Below are 27,016 nucleotides of genomic sequence, written 5' to 3' on the forward strand. Positions count from 1 at the left end.
TACCCTTTTGGATGGACTGATTTTTTTTCTAGTCTTTGGACCTCAAATAGTTTCTTGACAATTGGCAGATTTTTTTGCACAATTTGTGGTGATGCTTCTGGGTTTCTGCAAAGGACATATATTGTAGAAGAAAACACGATTTAACCACAGACATTTTCAGTTTCTAAACCTTAGTTTTTGCGTCTTTGGATTATTTAGAAATGTTATTGTGGTCTTATTTTAGGGTCAGAATTGTTTTGTTTTTTTTTAAGTTGCCAGCATTTCTTCAAGACAGCCAACCAACAGTCATGTTTTTCAATAGTTTTATTCTGCAATGCTTCTGTGAAATATTTGTTTTGGAGATAAATCTTGTAATCGAACACGGAGCGCAGCTTTCTTTGTCAGGCAAATCAATGTAAGTCAATAGGATCCCCTGAGAGAAAGAGAGGAAAGACAAAAACAGTAGGAGGAGACAGAGGGAGCACTGGCTCCCTTGTGGGATGCAAAAACGTCCATCCTGTCTTTCCAGAAAGAGAGGAGGGGGCCTATTGAGAGTTTGGAATTGAAGGTGGGGGCTCCACACACATACACCCTTCACCCGTCCATCCCAACACTACAAGTGGAGGCTTCAGAGAAGGAGGGTTGTGTAAGACGAAGGAGGAGTAGTTGGGGGGGGGTTTGGGTCCTGGATAGAGCAGGGGAGGGCAGGTGGTGGGGGGTTTTAGGTCTTAGCAGGGGATGATCACATACGTGCACTGCCTCTCCTCGGAGCCGGTGGTCAACTGCTTGCACAGGGGCTGCTATGAGGACTCCCCTGGCCAGAAACGAACTCTGTGCTCCTTCCAGCCCACCAGCAAGATGGGGAACAGCCTCCAGCATTCGGCCGTCCCCAGCCCCAGGCCCGCCAGGCCAGAGGGCTGCCTGCACAAACGTCTGCTCTCTGTGTCAAAAGTCCACCAGAAACAGGACTCCCTCTGGACACCAAAACCGCTGCTTGGATCTGTGGCTAAGGGCTCGCCAGGGAAAAAGCATCCCTCCTCTGATGGCAAAGGTACAGATTAAAGAGAGTCTGCAGTTTTTTTGTTTTGTTTTGTTTTGTTTTGTTTTTTTAGAGAAAAGAAAAAACAAAAACAACAAATGACTGTTGGTTTGTACTAGAAAGCTGTTCATTTTGTAGTTTCTAAACAAATACTAAATAGATATTTTTAATTATCTAAAAAATATTTGGGTGTATTTCCAAGATGATATGAGTCTTAAATTGAAATCCACTGTGATTACAGTGTCCAGGTAGTAGTTGCTGTTGGCACTACAATGCTGTTTTGCTACTGTAATGATTGTGGTGTTTGACTTGGCTGCAGAACAGGCTCCTGCTTCAGAGTTTAAGTCACCTGAAGTGTTTTTAGGAGATAATGATACGCTGTATGTAACAGTGCCAGGATCACAGCAGATGCAATAGAAGCTTTTTTCACAAAGCCAGGCTTTGTCGCGTCTTGTTAGGGTATTTCCATCCTGCTGTATCTGAGAGATCTGTGCCATCTGGTTTTGCATGTGCATCTCTGTGTGTTTGTGACCTAAAAGACCTTTGACCTTTCATGTATGAGACAGGTTCTCCAGGAAGTAAAATGCTTTGAGTTATCTCTAGTTGCTTGTGTGCATACTTTAAGACTTTCCTACTAACCTTGGGCATGAGTTTGAGCCTGTACTTACTCATTCACACATATATTTGCATGGATCATTTGGTCCCATGTGCATGGTTGCATCTAGACTATGCTTCACTGTCATTTGGGACAGACATAACTGAAGATGTTCCTCTGGGTGGCCACCCCTGGGAACAAGACATAATAGCTAGCAGCTGGAGGTGATGGGCTAGGCCTTCAGGGAAATGTAAGAGAGCTGACAGTATGAGGGGGTGATGGAAGTGAAACTGACGGGGTTATGAAGGTGACCCACTTTCACCTCAGAACTACATAAAGGAGCCATCAGGGCGGCAGGAAAGAGTGTTAAAAGATAACAAAAAGACTGACCTGTGTCCACATTTCCTAAACTGCAGCTCAGTGGCATCTAATGGATCTATGAATATAAAACAGAAGAGGCCATTAGGGAAGTAGGCAAGGCAGAGACTTCCTGAGAATCCAACTTTGATAACTTTTATTGTTTTTATTGGCCCATTTTGAGTCTTTCTGTCCATCCACTGGTCTTCCAATTACTCTTTTAAAGTTTTTCTCCATGTATGCACAGCTAAAACTAAACCATTTATTCCAATATGTGTGCATAACAATATGCTTCCACAGGACTGTGGCCCTTCCTCACGCCTGCTTTGACTAACACGCCGTGACAGCTCAAGATGTTGCTGCCGTCGGTACAGTATTGTCCGGGCTCTGTAGGTTGAATCAGCCTGCCTGTCTGTGTTTATGCACGGCTGAACGGATAACCCTCTTACTCACAAATTGGAACTTGGCTAATATGCCTTTTGTGTGTGTGTTTGTGTCTTTGTCCCTGTGTTCTGTGTTGTTGTTCTGGGATATTTTTTTTATTGTTTCCTTTGTTAACACATGATTCTCCAGTTCTTTTTATAAATATAAAGTTTTTTGTGTATATGGCAATCAAAGGGTGATTCCAGCATTTTTTCCCTGCATATGTTTTATAAGGCTTCTCCTCCAACCCTCCCTTTATTTATTTTTTAATTTTTATCAGTTCAGAAGTGGAGCAGGTGTTCAACCGGATGCCCCATAATCCCTTGGTGGGAAGTCAGATTCAACTATCGACCAGTCACTGCCAATGGCTCCTGAGGGAAGTGCACCTGAGGGAAACCATGCTTGTAGAGTAACTGAATGAGGCCAAATGAAATGGATTGACTGCGTTTATAGGGGAAGCTCTGCTGAGAATCAGTTAGGTTAAATATCTTTTTGGCAGTGGGAACTGGAGGGTTGGGTTCAGCCTCAGCTCTTTATCCTCGTCTTCCTTTATGTGGTACGTTCACACGCATTTCCCATCTTTTAGACGAAGATGAAACCCGTGAGTTTGGAGACACATCTGAATCAAAACATCAAGGAGTTGAGATGAGAAACAGCCCACCCCCCACCTTCACTGCTCTCTGTGCTCAGTGAACCAAAAGACAAAAGCAAAAGAGTGTTTCTCTTCTTGCCATTATTCTCCCCCAATTTTCTAAAACTACCCAGAATGCACCTAATTAGTTCCTAAACTTTAACTGAACCTCAAAAACTCCTGGGTGTGAAGACGACTCTCAGCTTGCAATTTCTAAAAATCTACATGTTTAAGTGTTTCAAATGCTCATTACTATTATCTTCCTGCTTCAACCATTAATCTTTCTTTAACTCTCGACCCCTTGAAAGCCTGCTAAGAGTAACCCTTTAAGCTTTTTTCCCTAAAATAAGCAGCTTCTGTCATGTTTCAGGCCAGCTTGTAGAACAAACTTCCTGATGGTGGTTGTCTCTGCCTATACAGCTACCCGTGGAAAAAACAGTAAACTGTTCACATGGTTGTCAAACCACATGTTTATTGATATACACTGAGTTGTCAAAAACTTATCATTAAGGGAACAGGAAAGCTCATCAGATTTCACCTATCCATTAATTATGTGTCACTATCACCTGTTTAATACCATTATTTTGCTCACCCTAATGTTAACCTGTAGTGTTAGGTACTTCTAGCACCTCACTTAAAACTTTTTATTTATACCTTTAGGTCACTACTTAGTCTATCCAGTATTAATCCTACTGGTAGTTTTTTCCAGGCTTGTAGGTAATGAAATGAACTAAATATACTTGAATAACAAACAAATTGGGATTTATAATAAATCTTATTAAAAGAAGATGGTTTAAAAGCACCTTCTGGATTTCTTGTACTCTTGAGTAGGAATCACTACTTTACTCTTACGCCCCAATGTGGTCTTGTTTGATTCTGGGATTTTTTTGTATTTTGTGACAAAACACAAGTGGTATTTTTTTTTATTTTTATTTTTGTGGCTATTTCAAAACACACACACACACACACACACACACACACACACACACACACACACACTAGCAGTTAGGGGGTAGCAGAACAATGGAGTAGAGAGCATGACACACACAGCCTAATGAGATAAAGAAAAGAGGGGGATTTTTTTCTCACTCACTCACTTATGCGCACACACACACACACACACACACACACACACACACACACACACACACACACACACACACACACACACACTTACACACACTTTTGGGAATTGAGGGTCAGGGGTTGCTTTGGGTCATTCAACTGTAAAAATGGGTTAAGGCTCTGTTTTTCTTTGCAACCCTGTCTATCTCAATCTTCTTCACCTCCACTTTCCTCTCTTTCATTAATGAAGCCTTTAATGCTGTTTACTGTCTGTGCACAGGGTTGTGTATCTGCATGTTTTCTTTTCCATTTATCCACTTAGAAAATAAATGCTAGAGCATCCCAGCACACATATTTCCTGTTCACATCCCTGGATATGTTTATGCGAGTATGGCATAAAGTAGGTTTAAGTTAATGCAGTGAATCTAACAGATGGAGACCTCTCAGCTTGTTAAAGGCCTAATAGGTAATGGTTTTCCAATGACTGGTTAAACAGGTGCTCTTCCATCATGTGTGACCGAGGGCTCATGAACTAATCACTGACATATATTGAGAGGTGATTCAGTTGTGTGGAAGTTTGTCTGCGTCTTTATCCACAGACTCCTCCCTGCCCAGTTCTTTTTACTCATCCTTTTGTATTTGACGCTTATTTGACACTGGCGGTGGTCTCCAGATGTTACTGTCTCAATTAAGTGTATTTGGATTAGCACTGTTCTTTATTTGCTCGAGCATGGTGGTTGTGTCTGCTCAAATTAACCTCCAAAATCTTTCTTTTATTCACCACACGACCGCTGAGGAAACATAGAAAATGACTCGGAGCGCAATATAGTTTACAGCAGCCTGGTAACTCTCACAAGAAGACATTTATTATTATCACAGCTGTGTTTTACTTTATTATGTTCCATTAATTATTATTATGTTCCATATTTATTAATGTATTTGTTGACATATACATTAAAAAAAACCTTAAATATAAAGATGCACCATTGACCAGCCGGGGGCCAGAATCAGATGATTTCCAGTGCGCTCAGTCCAAACCGGTGACTGGCCTCTTAGCCTCACGTGTGTCCGATTACACGTCGGTCCGTTTCATGCATATGTGACGTGCGTATTCATAGACACAGTAACCTGTTGTTAGGAGGACCACTACAAACATTTTCATAGCAACCAAACTAATTAGCAGCTGAAGATGGGCATTTTAAAGAGGCTAACAAAGGGCTCCGAGTCAACCACCAACCAGCAGCCTCGGTATTAGCAAAGAATCAGCAATTAGAGGGAACAAGACAAGTGAAAAAGAGAAAGCTTACTATAAAATCTGTCAGGTAAAGGTGAGTGTATAGCAACTCATTTTCAGTCATTTAAGTGAGAGAAAATCTGCTTACTTATTGCAGTTCAATAATTTTTTTTATTATGAAAACAATATTTTGCTTTGAAGAAATTCTGATTTGCTGTCAGTTTAAGCTCTTAGAAGGAAAAGTGGGAAAGGAAAAATTACAGTTTGTGCATCTCTACTTAAATAAACATAAAATTTAAATGAAGGAATTAAAATGGATGTGTTTTTAAGTCATTCATTGCATTTTATTTTTGTTTGTTTTTTTGACAAAAACAAGGTGTGGGAGAGTTGGTTTTATGCTACAGAACATCATAATTTGTCAAATAAAGCTCACACATGCAAATCACCAAAAACTAGAGATCAGTAGTAAACTAGCATGCCTTTTGTGGTCTTCCACACACTCAGGGCTGAGATTAATAGTGCGGCAGGACTTGAAAGCGATCCAGGAGAAGAGAGAGAGAGAAAGAGAGGAGAGGACTGAGTCATGGAGAAGGAGGGATCAGGTGGAAGTGGGCCTCAGAGCCCCATATGTGTAACAACTGAGTTTTACTTAATGGCTTGATTATTACATCAGGACATATTGGCTGGATAATCACTGGGGTCTGTGGGGACATTTATCCTTTCATTGACTAAATGTGTCAAAGCAGAGAAACTGTGGTGGGAGCTGTGACACAGCAGAGGGCTTGGTTAGCTTTAATAGAAAATGTTAAATCTTACTATCATTTACAGGGAATTTAATTTACTTTCAGGACTTTCTTCTTGCTTTTCTTCCTTCCCTTATTCTGTGAACCTACACTTACTGTAGTGGGTTCACTGAAGAAGACAAGACGGCAAGAAGTCTTGTTTCCCTGTTGACGTATGGAGCCTCCTGGTGGTTGTGTCATCTTCTGCACCTGCCCTTGTTGAGATGATACATGCAGATCTTTAGCACTTTGCTTTGTCTTTCTGTCTCTCTCTTCTTCTTCTTTCCTCCTTTTTGCTTCTGCAGTTTAATCGTACACTGACACACTCTCCATATCCATCCTCCTTACAGACAAATGAGTGTTTAGCTGTTTGTGTATATGTTTCTCTCCAGGTTTTAATAAATCTAGTGAGGCAGTCTATGTAAGTCATTGGCAGGCCTTTGATTATTCATGGTGATAAGTTTAAGTTCATTTCAGTCGGGCTTGTGCGTGCGGTAAAACGAAACACATGCTCACTGGCAAATAAATAAGAATCTATTTACAAAACGGCTAAAACTCAATTTGATAGTGAACGCAGAAGTTTTTCTTAACATTCTAAAAATGCCCGCAGGTCTTAGAAACAAATGCGATTTGAAGACTTTAATCTGGGCCGTTTGCTTCGGCAACAGCTTTTGCCCTCGTCTTTCTACTCGTGCAGTTCTACAGCGGGCTTGTTGTTAGTAATTGAAAAATCTAATTGAGCCGTAGTGCAGGATAAGTGCGTTTAAGCACCGCTTGGCCGTACAGACCTCGGTCACAGCTCATTTCTTTAATGAGAGCTGCTATTAGCAGGAGCTTTTTTCCACCTCATGCTGATTCGAGTCTGGCTCTCTGAGGTTTCTGGCCCCATTTGCCCTACTGACCAGTCTGCTCCCCCTTCTGTACATGCAGTTACATTCCTGACTACTCTGTTTTTAAAATGCAGCTTGTGTAAAACACAAAAAAGGGCGTATTTGGTTACTATTTACTTCAATATTGCTACCACAAAGCGGGACGTAGACTTTTAGTTGTTACCTGTAAGATTTTCCTGCAGCTTGCAGTTGCATTTAAAAACCAATTTAAATGAAAATTTCAGCCTCATGGAAAGATACCAGTGAGCAAAACAAAAGAGAAATCTGGTGACAATAGTCTAACCAGCCTCACGGACCCCTCGCTTCCCCGCTGTTCACCCCCAACTCCAATCTTCCTTCTTCCTACCTTCTCCACAGCACCAGAACTTATTTGTGTCCCAGTCAGCTGGAGGTTCAATTAAGCCTCTGAGAGCAAAGCCGAGCCTCTGAAAAGCTCATGTCCCCCCAAAGAGACTGATTATAAAAGGAGAGGGAAGAGAGAAAGTGATTTTTAAGAGCCTCTTTAAATCTGTCTTGTTAATGAGTTGTCCTCACCATGGCAACGTCTCCTTTTCAGGGTTTTTTCCCCCTCCATGCCTCATGCATAGAAGGATTAGAGTTGAGACAAAAAAGAGAGAAGAATGTAGGGAACGGGAAGCTACAGCTATTTTCCTTGTTTGTGAAAATACAGGGGAGCTTTTGGCGTTAATGTTGTTTGTTTGTAGCAGAAGTTAAATTCCTCTATTGTGGTTACTTTTCCAGAGAAGCGTGCAGTTGCTGCTTTCATTCACCACAAGGTGGCATGATAACACAGCTGCACTAAAGATAAAACAGGCAGCATTTACAGCGATTTCCTCGTTTTCCTAGTTGCTCATCTGCACAGCGTCACTTATACCCAATATAATTGTTAATTTATGAGACTAAATTAAAATATTTGAAGGTTTTATTGCAATTGCCTGAAAGACTTTGGATTCAATTATCTGCCTATTAGCCACTGTGCATGTGTTTATCTACAACAAAAAGAGACACATGAGGTGTCACAAGGAATCTAATTTGGAATAATAGCGGTTTTAAATTTTGGGATTATTTGATCAGGGAGCTACACTAGTTTCCCTTGTGGGCCATTAGGAGGGCGCACTCCCTGCAAGAGAGGTCTGCTCTTTCTATTAAAGGCCCCATCCCTCTTTCCATTATTGCTCAGATGGGACAGAAGGGGGAGGGACGGGGAGAGATGGAGGAAAGGAGGGGTTAAATGGATTTGGGGTTGTGCTTTTTCCCAGACTAGGTCTCAGCATAGGATTATCAGTGGAGGAACACAGGCTTAATGCACGCATGTGCGCTCACATATAAACTCCTACATAATTCATGCCCATATATGATCGATAAGTCACATGAAAGCACCAATCGCAGCTTCTCGGTGTGTACAAGTGTTTTACAGATACTGACACACGTCAGTCAGTGAACTCTGAGCTTATCCTAATGCACGTATAACCCTCCCTGGGTTAGTGCAGTCTTACACCACTGTGTTACAAAAATTACATGCATATGTACAACACAAAAATTATGGTTTTGGCCTAAGCGTTGTGTGACTTCAGACCTTCTAGTCAGCTAAGAACATTTTGTGTTTGTAGTGCGCTTTTAATGATTAGCTTGCAGACAGTTGCTGATGTCATACCACAATACTGAGTTTTACAGAAGACATTTGGACATGTCAAGTAGGTGGGACAGAGGTGCGAAAAATGCAATTAATGTTGGCTGGGATCTAGTCAGCTGCTTCAGTTTCAGGGTCCTGGTATTGCGCGTGGTGTAACCTGACTTAAGTGCTGGCAGAGGAATTAATGCTGATTGAGAGGTGAAGAAGAGAAACGGTTACAGGTAAAGTCAATTATGTCCCTAACATGTCCCCAATATCTGTTTTGTCAAATAAGATAAAATTATGTCACTTTATTTTTTAATTTTGTTGCAAAATTAGATTTTCAAACATGTCAACTCTATCACTAAAACCTTTCAAAATGTTGCCATGAGACAGAGTCAGTCTGTGATCGGTTTGGGACTGAATGGTGTCATGCTGGCAATGACGTGCAATCTTTTTCTGATAGCACAGCAGTTAACTGTGGTAAGTTATTGAAAATCACATATGTTGCTGTCTACATAGACAGAAATTCATAGTATATATGTACATATGTAACCAAATTACAACCAGCATGCAGCCTGTTCATTCAAGACTCATTCAGACTGATGGCAACATGTTGGTAATCTCACTGCATTTATGAATTAGACAGGAACTGTTTGTTTGAAGAGTGATTGCAATCAGCCTAAATGTTCTTGTACTATTTTTATTTGTGTGACTGAGCCATTAGCTTGCTCTGAATCAGGTGGTAGCTTTGTCAAGCTAAGTGTGTCCAGTAGATTTGCAAGTGGTTTTTCAGAAACCACTTGCAAAAGTTAAAGTTACCTCAGGATGAAGGTGCATGCAATGAGCTCTCTCTTTATTTATTTAAAACATAGATATTTGGTGTCCCTGGAATGATGCAGTATCACCACACAAAATATCACAATACTATAGTATATCTACCTGTCACACCGCTACCATCCATCCAGTCCATCCTTATTCTGCTTATCCATGCCATTATAATTCCACTCATGTAGGAAACAGAATTTTATTTCTAAATTTGAAATCATCTCATTCTCCAGAATTTAAATACACTTGATTTGACTTTCTCTCTGAGGGAACTAACTTTAGTCTGTAGACAGATTTTACTCAACTAAAAGCAATCTGGAGTCTGTAAAACATCCTGGAACAATCCTGCAAAGGCAGATGTTAATTGGATCGATGTTATAGGCCGGATGAGCAGAGCCAAAAGCAGTCATGCGTTTTAAATGTATCTGTTATTAACAGTAATCAATGTCGGCCACCAGAACTTGCATCCGACTTTATAACTAACCCCCCACTTGTGCTAAATCCTCGAGGATGATTGTCTTGCTCACTTCCTTAATTTGTTAGTCAATTGGCTGTGTTTCTAATAGTTGATTGGATGCTTTTGTGTCGCACCCCCCCCCCCCCCCCCTTCCCACTACTTACCCAGACTGACCTAGTCTTACTGTTGATGAGAAATGAGGTGCAATGTGGGAAATGGGTCAAACACCACAGCGTCAATTACTGCTCCAGTTGTGGAGGTGCTGCAGATGAACACATGCAAACATTGTGGCTGATATGGCTTTAGCCCACTGGTCTCCCTGTGTTTTTGCTGATATAACACATGCACACTCTTGATTTTTTTTTTTCCTCCCTGCAAAACAAGCTAGCCCCAGGTGGCTTGTTGTTTTGTGCCCTTGAGCTACTGGAGGCACTTAACCTAAATTAGCTCAGTCTGTCTCTGTGCCTCTGCGCCTAAATCAGACAAGACCCTCGCCTCAGCAGCATGAGCTGAGTGTGGAGGTCATGATAACAGCCAAAAAAAAGATGTGTGACCAAAGCTCTGAGCCGTATTTTTGCTATTGTGTTGTCTTTGGCTGAATATATTTTAAGAGTGTTGGCTTAATATCTTAAACCAGTGAAATACTGATGCTAATGAATCATACTGTTAATGCAAATGATGTCATATTCCAGCTGTGACCTATTGATTGTTAGCAGTTATCCCAGCCTGGCCATCATTCACTCCAGACTTTTTATTGAGTGAGTCATGAAGTAGAAAGTCTGCTATTGTAAAGACAGCCGCACACACTCCCACATACACACACACAGATTTATATAGATATATAGGACACAGTGGACCCCTACAGCTGCTGCTCCCCACAGTGCACTATATCTGTATTTAATGCCAGATTTATGGCATTTTCTGCGTCAAGTTAATTATGAAATTGGATTAATGATTGTGTGCTGCTATGAAGGTGGAACAACACACACTGACACACACACAGACCATTAAGAGAGACGAGCAGACAGCTCTGGTGTTGAAATGTAGGTCAGGAAACCAGTGCAGCAGCCAACATATTCTCTTCTTTCTGTGCAGGCATCTTTACATGCATGCATGTGTGTATGCTGACATGCTTGAGTGCATATAGCATTCAGGCACATGTATTGTCTTATGGCTTGTATCTGTAAGAGCAGATGCTTGATTAAAAACAGAAGAAAACCAAACAGTTGAAGGTTATATAGTGATTCAGTGCAGTAAGAGTGATGTCCAGAATGTTAGCTGTCTCAGTTCAGTGGTGTGGACCTGCTGTGGGTACACATACCATCCAGCATACCTTAAACCATTATAATAAAAGCAGTTAGACAGACATCTAATACCTCAAACAGACAAAAACCTTACCCACGCTCCTCAAAGACACACCTAGGTTTTGCGGTTATTGATATGGCAGATCCTCAGAGGGCAGTGAAAAGGGCCGGGAGTCAATATGAGTGGCGACAGGATGGCTGGATGGTAATGGGTCCTAATGTAATCGGTGGGCTGTCTTTATGTTACACTACCAATGACTAGAAAGGGAATTCCACTGGGAAATTATTCTTCAATAGCATGTCAGGCGTGTAATACACACCCATGGTCACGATTCTGAGAAGTAACACACATTAAGTTGAATTCTTGAAGGAACAGTATGTATAATTTCGTGGCATCAACCTACTGAACATCTGCCGTCCACCATGGCTTGCTCCACGGAAAAGAACTGATCCTTGTGTTAACATAAACTGTCCAATTCTATATTAAATCTCTGCTCATGGATCCCTCTAAATCCTAAGCACTGGTCCTTTAAGTCAAGGTTATTACTGGTCATCTACCAACTTTTATTCCAGCTCCAAAGCACGAACAATCACAGCGTATCACATGCAAAGCTAGATAGTTGTGAGAAATATAGCCACAGCTTTGTGGACATGCTGACAGTTCTACATGTCTGCAATTCATTTAGTTCACTTCAATTTAATTTTATATATGTAGGTCCAAATCACAACATAAGTCACCTAAAGGCGCTTTTTTAGAGGTTCAATAGTCATCTTCTGGATCTGGGTGACCTTTACCTGGTTAAAGGAGTCTATCCTTTTCATGGCTGTAGTTAAAGCCTGGTCCTGTTCACACTAGGGCTGCCACGATTTGTCGACTAGTCACGATTACGTCGACTATCAAAATCGTCGACGACTGATTTAATAGTCGACGTGTCGTTTGAAGCTTTGTAAGATCGCAAAAGACGCAGGAATAATAGCAGGATTTAAGAGTGTAATAACGGACTGAAACAGAAGATGGCAGCACTGCATGTACAAGGATTCCAGCTGCCGTTAAACCCCGAAGAAGAAGAAGTAGCTGTGTCCCAGAATTCATAGCGCGGCCCAGCTTAGTTTCCAACAATGGCGGTAGCTAGTTAGTTTTAATATTACTCTTATTATTCTTTCTGGGTCACAAAATAAACGTTTAACATATTTTCAGGCGAGAATGTAGCTGTGTAAACCTCAAATATCGGCTCAGTTTATCAGGACACCACATATTTTCAAAAGCGCTCCGACGTTTTCGGAGACGTCTGTTACCCACTAGCTCGATAGCTAGCCGGGGGCTAGGTCACTAGCGCCGTGAGAACACCGGACTCCCGGCAAATTGTTTTCAAACCCACCGCCGTCTTTCGCGACTCAGGTTAAATATATATGAGTCACTTAGATAAATTAAAAATGTTGTTGTTTGGCTTTTCTTTTTTTTTTTGTATTTTATTTGTTCCTGAGTAAATCGGTTTGGCTGAGATTAAAGTTATAGTTTTTACACAGCTGAATAAACGTCAAGCAGACAGCTGATTATCAGAAGTGTGAGATGCTGGAGAATATACCCCGGTGTCCTGTTATATTTTAGATAGCAAGGAGTTTATTAAACTTTACCGAAACAATCTGCAAATTTCATTAAAATTGAATAAACTATCATCTTGTCTTTATTTTTAGTTAGCACCTTAAAAGCTTAAAGCTGTAAGCTAATGATAGTTATATAAGCTGTAGTTTTACGTCCAGTGGATGATGATCTGATTAGTCGACTAATCGCAAAAATAATCGGTGACTAGTCGACTATCAAAATAATCGTTTGTGGCAGCCCTAGTTCACACAACAGGTTTTTGGAGACAATCCGTTTTTTATTTGTTTGGGTATTTCTACAATTATCACTCCTTTCCACTTCTCAGCTGCGGAGCTCTAAACACCAAGTCCAAAGCTTAGGCCTTCACAGTGGTGCGATGAGTTTTTTATTTGCAGTTTTCTATGTTGCGACTTCCTAATGTATTCATCTAACAAGTAAGACTTTAAATAACCCAAATAAATAAATAAATATATATATATGTTTGACTAAAATGACCTTCTTGAGTCAAACTAACCACCAGGAAACACATCAACATGCACGATTTCCATCATGTCACGGGCCTGTTTTAGCTTTAGTTTATTGTCCCGCTAACTTAAGATGGGGGGGGGATTTCATTAGATTTAAAACTCTGTTGCCAGGGAGGAAACACACGGTTAGCTACAAATTCGCTCTGACGGTGGACATAAAAGTCTCAAATCAACAACAAAACTGCCACCTTCTCAAAAGACCCCAAAGGCGTAGGGGTACAAATCAGCCTGCGTGTAATACAACAATGTTTTAACTCTATTTAAGAGTGAGCTGCTTTTTTGTGTCCAAGCTTGTGTAAAAGTTTCCCTGTTAAAGGAATGTACCGGTATAAGATTTTTTTTAATGGCTGCACACTTCCTTCATTTTGGATTTCTCATTTTGCTGCTATGTCAAAGGTTTCAGAGACTAGATACAAATGCACTTTGCCTGTCCACAAGCTCAAGCAGAGGTATATTTGTGTATCCTCTATCTGTTTTCTCTGTCTTTCTCTTTTATCCTGGCTTGAATTTCAAAGTGGGGGGGTCAGTAGAGAGCGCCGGGTCAGACGCCAAGGGAGAGAAAATTAGACTTGACTGCCAAAAACTGCTGGGCTCTGGTGTATGTTTGTCTGTTTCTTTTCCTTACCGGTCTTCATCTGTTCTCCTGGATTCCACCTGTAGCTTTTCCCTCGGCTCTTATTTTTTTGTTCTTTTTCCCCCTGTAACTGCTTCCTTTTCTCTCTCCCCTTGCATCGTTTCCCATCAAATAGCTCCGCTTCTGCCACATCAAAGCACGCTTCAGCTTTTTGCAGATTCAACGTTGCTTTCCACCTCATTCTCTTTCTTCTCAAAGTCTACATGCCTTTTATGCCATCTCCATCAGTATTACAAAGGCATATTTCTGATTGATGCACGTTCCCACACGACTCTGTGTGAGAACAGCTTCATGATGTTTGAACATAAAACAGAAACATGCGTGTGTCACCACATCAACGCTGGCATACGCACACGTGAAACAGAAAACGCCCTTAGACACAAAGGACAAGGTTTTGCATGTGTTTTGGGACGATGTGTGCGAGCTCAGGGCGTTGTTTTGCAGGGTGTCATGAATCACAAAGAAGGAGAAGCCTATAGAAGGAGGCCCCCTCTGCTTTTCATTCAGGAGAATAATCAAACACTCGCACAGATACACACTGCTAACTTGTGCTCACAACGAAGAGAAAAACCCCCACACAATTTATGTTGCAAGAACCTTGATTTAGAGTAAAATGTCATCCCAGATGCGCTCAGTGAACTTTAAATTCAAACTGCACGCTCTCCTATTTGCATGCTTTAATTGCACCTGTCTAAATCCCCACTTAACAAATGCACTAACATTTTTTTGAGCTACTCCAATTCTTTCAAGTACATTTGTCCCAAATATTTGCAGGATGCCTCTTAAGTGGGTTTATACCCAGCCATCCTGAACAAACACCGCTAATGGGCCAATTGAAAACCTCCAGAAAGAAAAGCCTTGCAGGCACTGACTTTCTCCTGATGGGCCAGGCTGAGTGGCAGTGATTTGAACATTTTGATGGTGATCTTCAGTCGTTTTACTTATTTCGACAACATTTGTGGGCTGAAGAGAGTTTAAATGTTAAAGAGAGAGATGGAAAACCTTCTGTCAGAGGAGTTGGTCAGATGGGAAGACTAGAAGAGGGATGGCTGGGGGAAAGGACTGTATAGGGAAAGCATGAAGGAGAGGAAGACCGCGGGAGTTTTCGTGTGTACCCCCAGTGTCATAAAACTGCTACGCGAGAATTTATTGAACTGTGTTTGTGTGGGTGAGCGTGCATGCGAACTTTACCCCGTGCCAGAATCATTAGTGGAAGAAAAAACTGTTACTAACTTGTTTACACAGCCTAGTCTGTCCGTCACTTTCGGTGTCTGTATGTGTGTGATGCTTGAGCTGAGAGCTGGTGTTTGTTCAGGAGAAAGTTTGAAGTTTAACATCATTTAACTGCCTTTTTACGAGTGCTGTAGAAGCAGATCTACAGCTAAGCATCAACTCAGTGTATTCCTTGTTTAGGAAACTCGTGAAGTAAAGATTTATGAGGGTGATAAATCAGCTAAAGCGGCACATTTTGTACACAAATATCTCCAGTGCAGCGATAACAGGTATCAAACCCCCCCCCCCCCCCCCCCCCCCCCCCCCCCCCGGCCTTCCCACTTGCTCAATCTAAGTCTTTGTTGCTGCAAGATTATTCATGTCTTCTTCCGTGTTGGGAAGACCAAAGTAATCAGATTCCCTTTGACCCCCGATTTTATGCTTTCATTCAGAGAGGTGTAAAGATAAAAGTAATGGGGGAGGATGAGAGCAAGCAATGTGTTCCTCTACATGATATAAATTATAGATTTTCATTCACAAAAAAGTAAATGGGGGTGAAAGAGGAGCATTCGTCTTTTAGGGGTTTTGGTATATTTTCTTGTTTGAGTGATTTAAATTTTCCACTGCTGCTAGCAGGTTTGCAAATTGTGCATTTTCAGATTATTATAAGCAAAAATGTAACATTTTATTTAACATTTTAAAATACTTCCTGTCTAACTTTAGCACAAATCTGGAAAGAAATAAGGAGAGTTTAGTTAGGATGGCACTGATCCAGTGAAGGAGTCGGGATTTAGTGCTACACTTCATTGTTTAAGGCGATATGAGCACTTCGGTCGTCTCTGGGAAATCCTGCTGCCTGTCAAAACGATACGTTGTGCACTTCATCAATGCAAAATGTGCTAAATGTGTTGTTTTCGTATGTTAAAAATTCATATTTCCTGTTTATTTCCACCTTACAGTTCTTCTCATTATTAAGCAAAAGGTGCTCAAGGCTACAGCTCGAACACAGTAGCACAAGATATGAAAGAGGGGAGGAAGAGGGTGGTGTAAAATCAATACAGACTTGATTATATTAGCCACTGTAAAAGCGCTGTTGCCTAAATTAAAAAGGAGGAAAGAAGGGAAAAGAAAATTGGGGAAACTGGGGGCGAGAGAAATGTGACATCAGCAGATCAAGCAGAGTGGAGGGGTTTTAGGTGGTTTGTTTAGCTCTGTCTTCATAGGGCCAATTAGAAAAATAAAAGCTGGGTACTCTCAGATGATGCTGTTTGATTTTGGGGTTATTTGATCTTTTATATTAAAAAAAGAAGGTGAAGGTGGGTTTGTCTTTTGGGGATTGATCAAATGATTGAATTGGATCTGGAGGGAAATGGGGCTAAGCTCAGAAGTCTGGAATAAAAAAAAAAAAGTATAATGATCGTGAGAGGGAATGTGCAGCTGCCTCTGCCAGGTTAACGGGGAGCTCCAAATGGGGTGTGAAAACAGGACAAAGAAAACAGGAATGCGGTGACAAGAGGAAGAGCAGGAGTCCCTCATCAATCTCTCTGTTCAACCTGCCACATTCATCACTGTGTGTGTTAATTAGAACATCTAGCTCTCATCTTCCCCTTTCCAATTTATCCTTTTACTTCCTATCATTAGCTTTTGACATGAGTCATCTGGTTGTATTACAAGAGGAAGTAATTGTTGTCTGTCCGCCGGGAATAATACTAATGAAACACGGGTTTTGATTTTGTATTCAGTGCAAGTAATTGTTGGATGTTGTCGTCAGTTTTTGCATAAATTGGAATAAGTAGGTTAATAATCTCACATTTGTAAATTGGGGTTTTGGCTGGTTCTCAAAGCAAGAAATACCAACAGTTAAATAATGTGAGGATTGCAATTGCAAAGCTACTTTATTAGCTAATTAGGTTTTGATTTGAAATATACTTTTACTTTGGCCTCACGTTTTATCCACCGACTCTGTGTGCTTCCTTTATGTGCTGCTTAGAGTATGAATGGATGAAAGATTAATATTGTTTGGGCTGGGGTGTTGCAGGGGCTTCAGTGGGAAGGAGTGGACAGACGTATGGCTGAATTGATATCCCTAATCCTGGAGGTGGCCTAGATTTGAAGACCTCCTTCGGCGGATATAGAGATGGTGACCTATCCGTTATACTGTGCGCGCGCATGTGGGCGTTTGTGTGAGTGACAACAATAGGCTTTTTAATGAGAGATGCTGTGTAGTCTTGTGCATAAATTATCCTAATACTGTACACGTGGCAAGCTGTATGTTTGACACATGGAGAAGAACTTTTAAGATGACACGGACACCTGTCCTGACACCTTTACTGTGCCAGGATTTTTCCAGTTTTTAAAGTAGGTCAATAATAATGTCTTTAAAGAAGGTGATTTTCATGAGCAGGTCAAACACATGTTAAACTCGTTATATGATATTTAGAGACCTATTGCATGCTTTCAGTTCAGAAGAAATTGTGTGCATATATGCTTCATGCATGCAGAGGAGTGCAGCAACAGTGGATGTTAACAAGCATGAACAAATATGGAGGTTTGGATTAAAGAGGGATGCGACAGCGAGGAGGGAAAAACCTTTTTATCCATAAATTCAAGGATCATTTGCAGTGCCATTCAAGCTCTTGTTGGAGCCCCCTACACGCACCCTCCCTCGCTCTGCTCTTCAGCCATTTGGGCTGAAATTAAATACGGTCGCGAAAGGCGGGGCTGTCCTTCCCATATGGGTGTGTGCATGGGTGTGTGTTTGAATGGCTGGGTGCTGGAGTGTGTGCATGATAGATTGCGAGCAGATTGGACAATGGGGGGATTGTATGAAGTCTGTATTCATGTAGCACTGATTCACTGCCATACACAGCAGGTTGGGAATGATCAGAGGAGGAAATGTTGATTTAAAGAAAGGCAAAATTGACTTATTAGTAGATGATCACATTTTTGGATTATTGTTTTACAAAGAGATGCAAAATGAGACCAGATGAGCTAAATGTCAGTGCATGAGTGTAATTTACCGTAGGCAATTATATTTTCTGTTTGCATTGCACTTTGCTTGAAGCACCATCCACCTGAAAAGCTCAACATGTTTTTTTCCCCCTCCTGATGATGTGCAAGGTTGTTCTGTGGGGTAACTCGAAGTTTAATTACATGCATAAATATTCTTCTGCAGATGAGTCCCTCACTGAGAGGCTGCGCACCCGTGGAAAGTGTGAAAAAAGAGCTGCGCGAAGAACAATATGAGTATTGATGCACAAACCGAAAAAGCAACACAGTGACTGTACACGCTAATAAAAACTTCTATATTTTGAGCAAAGTAGAATGAAAGTGTAGAGCGATAATAAAGAGAGCACTGGAGAATGACTGATAATGAAAAATAAAGGGAAAGGCAGCCAGAACTCCTTGGTAACCAAAGCACAGAGGAACAGAGGGGCCGGTCCTACACCCCTCCTGCTGTGTGTGTGTGTGTTTGTCTCCGAGGACTGAACTGCCTGAGGGGGGGAGTGGCGGACGATTTGTGTGTGTGTGTGTGTGTGTGTGTGTGTGTGTGTGTGTGTTCAGAGAGACAGATAGGGGTAGAGACTTATTGTCAGCCTAGTAGACGCTCACGTACACTCGCAGCCAAGCCGTGAGAATGTGAGCGGAAGAGCACCAGCACGCCTTCATCCCGTCTTCTCTGTTATTCCTTGGATTTTTTTAGTTGTTTTTTAAGCCTCAACAAAGGCACTTATTATTATTATTTTTTTTTTTCTAAGAGGGAGACATATACGCTGATCTGGAAAAATGGTGTTTATCGGGACCTCGTTAAAATCTGTAATTAAGTACTTCAAAAGGAAGGGTAAGACATTTTTTGTTCCATACTGATCATTAATGTGCATTTGAATAATCTCCCTATCAATACTGCATGTGGTTGGTTAGAGATTTTGACTGTTTTAATCATTTTTGACAGGATATGCATTTGTGTCTGAAAATTCCCACGGCGTTCCATTTATTGAAGCGGATTTAGATTTAACAGCTTCATTAAGGATTCTCTGTGTCAAAACCGTAATGATCTTTCTGATTTGATCGGAACTAATGGTGTCCTGTGGTCAAACTGCTTCCCTGCTGCCTCAGCTAAGCACAAACAAAACCCTCTGTTGCACCCCGTTACCAGGTAACCGCTGGGCCAGGACTTCACAACTGTAGCACCAAATGACCCAACAGCTTGTTTAAAGGTGACAGTGAGAGTTGCCGTTAGTGGATGATGGTAGAATCTCCCCTGCACGTGTGCATTGTCATTTTTTTTTCCACCTCGATTGTCTGTCAGACTTGTATCACATGAGGTTTTGTTGATACTTAGGGTCAGTGGAACTAGCAGTAATTGTGTATTACCTGGAAACTGTTGTAGTTTCTTATTATTGTACTTTGAAAAGCCTGCTGCAACCCTAGTGACACCTGCAGGAAGTTAAACCCACAGCAACCTCATGAGAAGTACTTTTTAAAGTGCCTCTTGTGTACACTAGATTTTGTTTAAGGCGATTAGCTATTATTTTATCAATGGTTTGGTATTAAGCAGATGAGGCTGTAACAAAGACATGATTGATGCAAAGCAAGCTGCTTGTGAAGACTGCGATTTGTGGTTTATTTATAGCCTGTGTGTGTGTGTGCTGAGTTAAAGCTGGAGTGATGCGCTTAATCATTAGCTCAGCATTTCTGTAGTCAACAAGTCCTGTGCTACTGTCTTGCACATGCCTGCACTTTGCACCTTAACTGCGCATCATGACAATCCCAATGCTTTTATATGCAGATCAGTGTAGACCTCCTCAGATGGTTGCAGTTATCAGTGTAAACTTTGGATTAAATGTTGTCCACAAAAACTTGTTTGCTGTAGACACACAAACAAAAGATGCTAGTTGCCTTTTTTAATTTTAATTTTATTATTTATTATTCTAGATATCAACAGTCACCTCTGTTTCCTTTTTTCTGACAAATTAAAAATAAAAGTGTTTACAAATTAAAAGTCATGTTTGAAAGTCGATCCATGTGTTTGGAGGTGATCAAGGACTTAGTTTAGGATTAACATAGATCTCTCCAATGGAATTTTATTGCTGTTATTGATCACACAGTTAATTCCACAGCGTGCATGTATGTGCGTGCTCGCGACTGCTAATGTATCTCAAAAGGATTGCTTTATGCAGCCTTTGCATTTTTAGTATTTGCATCGTTTTGCTTTCTGTGTTTGTTAAAGAGCATAGGCAGGGCTGGGATGTCGATGGACAGAGGGATTAGGGGACTTCTGAAAGACTTTCGCGCCACAGTCCACTATGTATGAGACTGTGTGTGTGTGTGTGCGTGTGTGAGTGTGTGTGTTGAGGAGCTTGGGGTCATTGTGGTATTGAAAGGCCTGATGTGGAGACTGATGCAGAGGGACAATAAATGCTTTGTGTCCTTAGTCCCCATCGCCTTGGTTTGCCTATAGCCTCACTGAGGTCTATTCAAACCCCATGGTCTAAAAGGAGGGTGGGGGAGGGGCTACCTGTGCTTAGTGTGTGTGAGAGATCAAGGAAATTTCAAATTGTATTTAGAAAAAAAAAAAAAGCAAGCTTGATAAAGCAAGCTGATGTGAGAACAGCTCCCGTTCACGTGCAGCCTGGGGCGTCAGTGACTTGCTCGAAGGCATGTTATAACTTTGAACTGTTGGTGTGACCTTGACTTTTCAATCTGCACTGCCACTCCCTGGTGTGTAAGTATCTGCATGTGGTATCTGCGCGTTTTTGTGCGTCTGGGCCTTGGAGCAGCATGGGACCGTCTTGTGGTCAGCAGCTTTGCCTCGTGATGCATTTGACTGTCTGACCAGTGCAAGCACGCTGCAAAACAGCATGACTACAGATAGGCAGATATGCAGTGATTACCAACACATGTATACACCACATCCTTTCCCCCCCCCTCTCATTAACTTCCATTAAAATTGATCAATCTGACTGAGATAAAACACTTTTATGCACGGGCGGGTATTCTGACAATCCTGTATGGTGGACTACTTTTCAGATGAATTGCAAAGATTACGTCATTAAAACTTTCCCACCCCACATGAAGCCTATTCAGCAAAGGCAGAAGGATGACTGTCATGGAAAGTGCAACTTATTTTGTAAACAGATGACAGCATAGTGGATGAAAAACAGCTGAGAAGAACTACATCTGGCATTGATATCAAGTGTCAATTCAGCCTGAACCTGATCGTAACTTTCAAAATAAAATCAAAGTGGAACTTCCTGCTTAAATAAAAGCAAAAAACATGATTTAGAGATTTGTTAGTTGGGCCTTTTGCACTTGAGTTAAAATGACAGCCTTTGTGTGAACCAGAGCATCAGAAGCATTCAGTAGAGATATTAAGGTGGAATTGGTCACAACCTGAAGTTGTATGCACTTGGCTTATTTCAACAGTGGAAATAATCCACTTACACCCACTCTGTACTTTTTAGGTGATTAACAGAACAGTGCTTTTGACGTGGTCATTATTGGCATGTATTAGCAGTTATGTATATATAAAAGCAGTTGCAGCATGTCACACTGTCATTAAGGGCCCATTTGCAGATGTTGCCCCCCCAACACACTTCAGCTCATTTGCACCTGTGAAAGAAACCCTAAAGCAAAACACTCCCAGGCGTTGCCATGATCCGTCCCCTTCCTCCTGGTTCTCACAAACTTAGCCGTTCTCTCAGGCAGCTGGACATGTTGTGTTTGCAAAGAAAGGGACAAACTCAGAGGTCTTTGCTTACATTTTGTCTCCGTCGATGGAGATAGTTTTACATCCGCGATCACCCACTTTGGCTTGGATACGCTCACTTGGTAAGCTTAAGAATTAGGAAGAGTGTGTGTTTGTTACATTTCGACAGCATTTTTATTCACACAGTGACTTGTGATGGCCTCATCGAGCTTCTGTTTCTGGGACTGGACTAGTGGGACAGAAAAGATGTGATCGCTTTATCAGCAGATATGACTGAGAGAAGGGTTTTGGATAATGAAAAGTGCCTCTCCCTGACCTTGTTAATTAATGTCCTTTCAATCTAAACAGTGGTGTATTTTGTGTAGCCTCAAAGCCTCTTTGTTAATAGTAAGCTTCCAAAGTGCCCAGCAATGTGGCCTGTTTGGTATCGGTGTCTTTGTCATATTTTATTTTTTTCGAGGAAGGATTTTTACAGTTAGGTAAGCGGTTTAATGGAATCAGTTGCCAGTAGTTACGAGTTTTTTGAGTTGGTATCGACTGATCAGCGATTCCCTCCAACTTGTCCCAGTAAGCTTCTCCCTCCCCCTCTTGACTCGTGAGGCCTACTGTATGTGTGTGATGTCACAGATAAGTGTCATGTTGATTGAAGGCTGTTAAGTCTGCCACCTTCATGCAAAACACTTAAGCCTCCTTCCCCTTCCTTTTCATCTGCAAATACAATGAAACACTTTGAATAGTCAGTACTTGGGGACATTTTTCCACCACTTCTTTATTACTTTATTCTTTATTTACTTTTTTTTTTTAAAGTTGGCCAACAATGCTGCTCTTTGGAAGACTTGCAGGGCCACACATGTTTCGGTTCTTAGTTCATTATTATTTTCGCTGTCCTTCATTTTTATGTCAGATTTCATGGAGAGGTTTTTTGTTATATCATGCAGAGGGAACTATATCGATCCTTAATCTGCTTTGTTTACCTCTGCAGCGGTGTCTAACCTGGATGAGGAGAGCAAGTGGACGGTTCACTACACAGCTCCGTGGCACCAGCAGGAGAACGTCTTCCTACCGGGAAGCAGGCCGCCCTGCGTAGAAGACCTCCACCGCCAGGCCAAAGTCAACCTCAAAACTGCCCTGCGAGGTAAAGACAAATCAAAATAGAGCACGTTATACACACACTGGAGCGACATATGAAGGAATTAGTTTTAGATGGGATGATAGATAAAATTGCCAAAATGTTAGATATGTAAATAAAATATCTTAGTAAGAAGAAATGTACATGGCATATATTTACACAAATAGCGAAGGGAAAATGCTGAATGTGAGCCAAACCAGTTACAAACTGTTGAATCTCACTCATGGGACTGTTGGTAGGTGGCGTCACTTTTATCGGAGTAAGCTCGTGACACTGGTACATTTGCCTGTAACTCAAAAAAAGATGTCCCGACTTGTGAGTTGTGTTCAACTGACATCGCAGACTTGTTTGTCCCGCTCAGTGGGGGAAGAGGCTCAGGCTTTGCTGACAAACAGAAACTCACAGCAGAGTGACAACTTGTTCAACTGGTCACAACTTTCCCAGGAACAGGAAGTGGGAATACCAGCACCTGTTCCTGGGAAAGCTGCCCCTCAACCATTTCACAGATAACAGTTTAGGGGAAAAAAATCACATATTTCCGAGTTTCTGTGTAGGACTGAGTGTATGACTGTACTACATTTGTTTGCATGCTCACCAGGGCCGGCCTTGTGTGTCAGCTGATTAGACACAGAGATAAAAGGCAGAAAGAGAGATAAACTGGAAAGTGTTTGAAAGCTGATGCTTACTGTTAGTGGGTTAATCACCGGTTCTAATGCACACACCCTGTTTTGTCTTCTGTCTTTTCCAATTTTCAAACCCCTGAACTGTTGCTGTTCTTAAAACACCACCTGGTAGGTGGGATTAATTCAGCCCCCCTCCCTCTCATCCTGTCACCAACCTATCAACCTGACAACACCACGTATCCCCGGGGGTCCTAACGACAAGACAACAGGTGTCCAGTGAGCGAGCACCTGTGGTGTCTGTTTAAGCCTCAGTGCGCTTTACAAGCAGAGAACGTTTACGGTTTTAGATTTTATCCTTGTTGGAGAGCGGAGCTTACCCGACTTTCAGTGAGCTTTGACTTTTTTTTTCTTTTTTCTTTTAGTACTGTACTTTATATGTGATCTTTTTTTATTTAATGAGGCTTGTGCCATTATCTCACAGGGCAATAATCAATCAGTCTGTGATATAGATTATAGACGTCTAATTAGGGGAATGCAAATGTATATTGATAAGTCTTTACGGGCTGATCTTCGCGCTGTACATCTCAGCCAACAGAGGAAACGTATGTTAGTGCAGCCATGTTTCTAACCTGAAACTATTTATTTATATTTTACTGTAAACCCATATTCAGAAACATTTCTAAAGTCCATAGTGACAAAAACTTGCCGATAGGAACTTTCAGTCCATATGGCCATGGGGGACGTCTTCATCATGAGGACAAGCTGTAAAACAGCTAAAAGTCCAACATTTATTTACATTATTTTCCAAAGCCATCCAGTGGGCCAGACGGAGTCTTTGCCAGGCCGATTCAGGCCCCCTGACCTTATATTTGACACTCCTGGTGTAGTGTATATGGCATTCACTTTATAAAAGTTGTTGGGGTTTCATAAGGAATTATATATTATTTTTTCGTAAGGAAGGTAAGGTAGTGTAAAACTCAATAGCAAATAAATCACAAAAGTAAACGTTACGCTCACAACACTAACAGTTTAGAAGTTTTATGTGGAGGTGAAACGAGGATCAGTCCCTGGGTATTGTAATCATATATACTACACAGTGCCACGAGGCTGATTTATTCTTTGCAAAGCCTAATAATCGATATCCAGTCGGATAGAAATGTGCGTCCCCTCTTTGTCCTTCTAAAACTCTCACATGGGCTTCAGCGTGTGTTTAGTGGATTATTGAAAATGTGCCAGCAGGCTGAAATACATTTTTAAAGTTGCATAACACGGTATTGAGTGATAACTGCAGGATCCATTTTGTTTGCCAGTGTTTACGATGAAATGAAAGAAAAATAATGTTTAAATACTTTCCCCCTGCATCCAAAAAAGTCAGTCATATCATAGTCATGCACCATCATCAGTACCTACTCCAGAATCAACGTCATCAGTTCCCTGCAGCTGTCACAGCTTTACATGTAGCCCTGACAGTTGCACCTTTGTGTTTTTTATCCTCTATTTCAATTTATATCAGCTTCAGATTGGGACACATTAGTGGTGAAACCAGTGGGACGAATGCAGTCTTTAGGTTTTTTCTTTGTACATCTGTACCTGCATCTAGCCCATTCACATGAAAACAATATAACACCTTTACCTGGCACAAATTAAAGTCCGCAGGTCAAAGGTCAGGGTCACTAAGACCTAATGAAAAACACATTTTTAATAGAAGATTTCCTTCACTGTTAAAAGTATCTGAGAGACTCATCTAGTTTCTGCTTTTCTTTTCATATCACTTACTTATCCCACCCCCACCCCTATCAGTTCTGCCTAGCAACAAGCCACACTTAGCTCATCAGAGCTTATTTATTTCATTTACCGTCCCCAATCATGCAACACCAATCATCTGAGCAGTTCCACTTCCCGTCATCGTCCTCATTATCATTGCTTTCTGAGTCCCATCTTCCACCGTTTCACCGCATCAACTTGTTGTTACAGTATCCACGCACGCAAGCCCCATCAGGATCCATTTACTGACAGCATTATACATGCATCAGTGTGCCTCTGTGTGGAGATGGGCTGTAAATAGCAGTGGAAATAAACAGGATGTAAAAGGGATCAGGAGCAGCATGTTTTAGGTGGCGGGCTAACAGTGATGTGAGCACGCACGCATGTTTAATTCACCAAAAGGGAGTTTGATCCTGCGAAACACACTGAATAAATATCCAAGATGAAAGATTAAAAAAATCAGTCATTTATAGAAGGGTTTTTACATTTGAATCGATCAGGATTACATCACAGAGAAAGATGAGATGTCAAAAAAGAAACACGCTTATTTTAAAGTGCCGTTAATTTTAGGGAGAAGCGTAGAAGTTGGATTTTGTGGTTATTTTAAATAAGGTCGCAACCTCATAGTGTGTTTGATCATTTCATCCTTCATCAGTAAAAGCATGAACAACTCTTGAGGCTTTTTTCTGAGGATGTTTAAGAAGTATGTGAATTTAATTGCCTCCTAAAGACCAAACAAAGGATGCATTAGTAGATATTTGCAGAGGGAGATGATGTGCTAGATTCCCCCCTGAGAGGAAAAGGGGGAGGATGAGAGAGCGAGAGAGAGGGACGCTTCTGCCATCTGTGTGTGACAGACTGAAGCTGATACCCCCCTCCTCTGGTTACACACACGCACACACTTGCCGTCTTATCTCACTTTGACGTACATACATCACAACCTCATCACGGCAGGTGGTGACGAGAAGAGGTGTGAGGCACGCTTGGCAGAGTCCAGCAGGGAACTTAGCGAAAACACACACACACAGACAGCAAATGGTTTATTCTACAGTACACATTTGATAATACAACACTATGTTTATGTCCCATAAATATTTCACACATTCTTCTTATCGTTGTGTTATGGGATGAAAGTTTGAATATTTAATAGCATCTGTTTGGATTATTTGGTAGTATATTCATGGAAATGAGTGAAGCAAAGCTTTGTATTGAGTGTATTTAAATAGTGCGAAATAAAATGTCGCTTTCATTATGTGAAAATTGCACCTTTCAGCAGGATCAGAAAGTTCTCATCAAAGGCCACCAAAGCAAATAAGTTTAAGACCTGTTTCTCTGTCTCTTTCTTTGTTCTTCAGAATGTGACAAGTTGAGGAAAGATGGTTTCCGGAGCTCCCAGTACTACTCTCAGGGTCCCACCTTCTCTGACCCCATTCAGTCCACCAGCAGCCTGCAGGATGACGGGGATGATGAAAATGATAAGAAGGTATACATAATCACAGTATGCATGTATACCCACCTAATTTAATGTATGCTTTCAAATGTAGCAGGTACAACAGGCTCTGCATTCTATTTGCATACAGGTGCAGAACACGTGCACAATAATTTAAATGGTGTTAGGC

At 41.3% G+C, this 27,016-nt stretch overlaps 1 protein-coding gene across 8 annotated transcripts in view; it reads left to right on the forward strand.

The window, feature by feature from the left end:
• Positions 1 to 27,016, forward strand: part of nhsl1b (NHS-like 1b) — a 101,203-nt gene that overhangs the window by 58,020 nt on the left and 16,167 nt on the right. For 6 of the 8 annotated variants that reach the window (XM_086264084.1, XM_086264081.1, XM_086264082.1 and 3 more), the window contains exons 2-3: positions 22,864 to 23,016; positions 26,753 to 26,880. In XM_086264084.1, the coding sequence (XP_086120210.1) occupies positions 22,864 to 23,016; positions 26,753 to 26,880 (281 nt within the window). Of the gene's footprint in view, positions 1 to 18,744; positions 19,014 to 22,863; positions 23,017 to 26,752; positions 26,881 to 27,016 lie in introns of those variants that run through there. The other 2 variants (XM_086264085.1, XM_086264087.1) reach the window with 2 other exon arrangements.

The sequence above is a fragment of the Aulonocara sp. 'chitande type north' Nkhata Bay genome, linkage group LG15 (genome assembly GCF_057382095.1).
Source record: "Aulonocara sp. 'chitande type north' Nkhata Bay isolate Kocher_YH1m ecotype deep benthic linkage group LG15, A_spYH_male_GT1.1, whole genome shotgun sequence".
Taxonomy (NCBI): domain Eukaryota; kingdom Metazoa; phylum Chordata; class Actinopteri; order Cichliformes; family Cichlidae; genus Aulonocara; species Aulonocara sp. 'chitande type north' Nkhata Bay.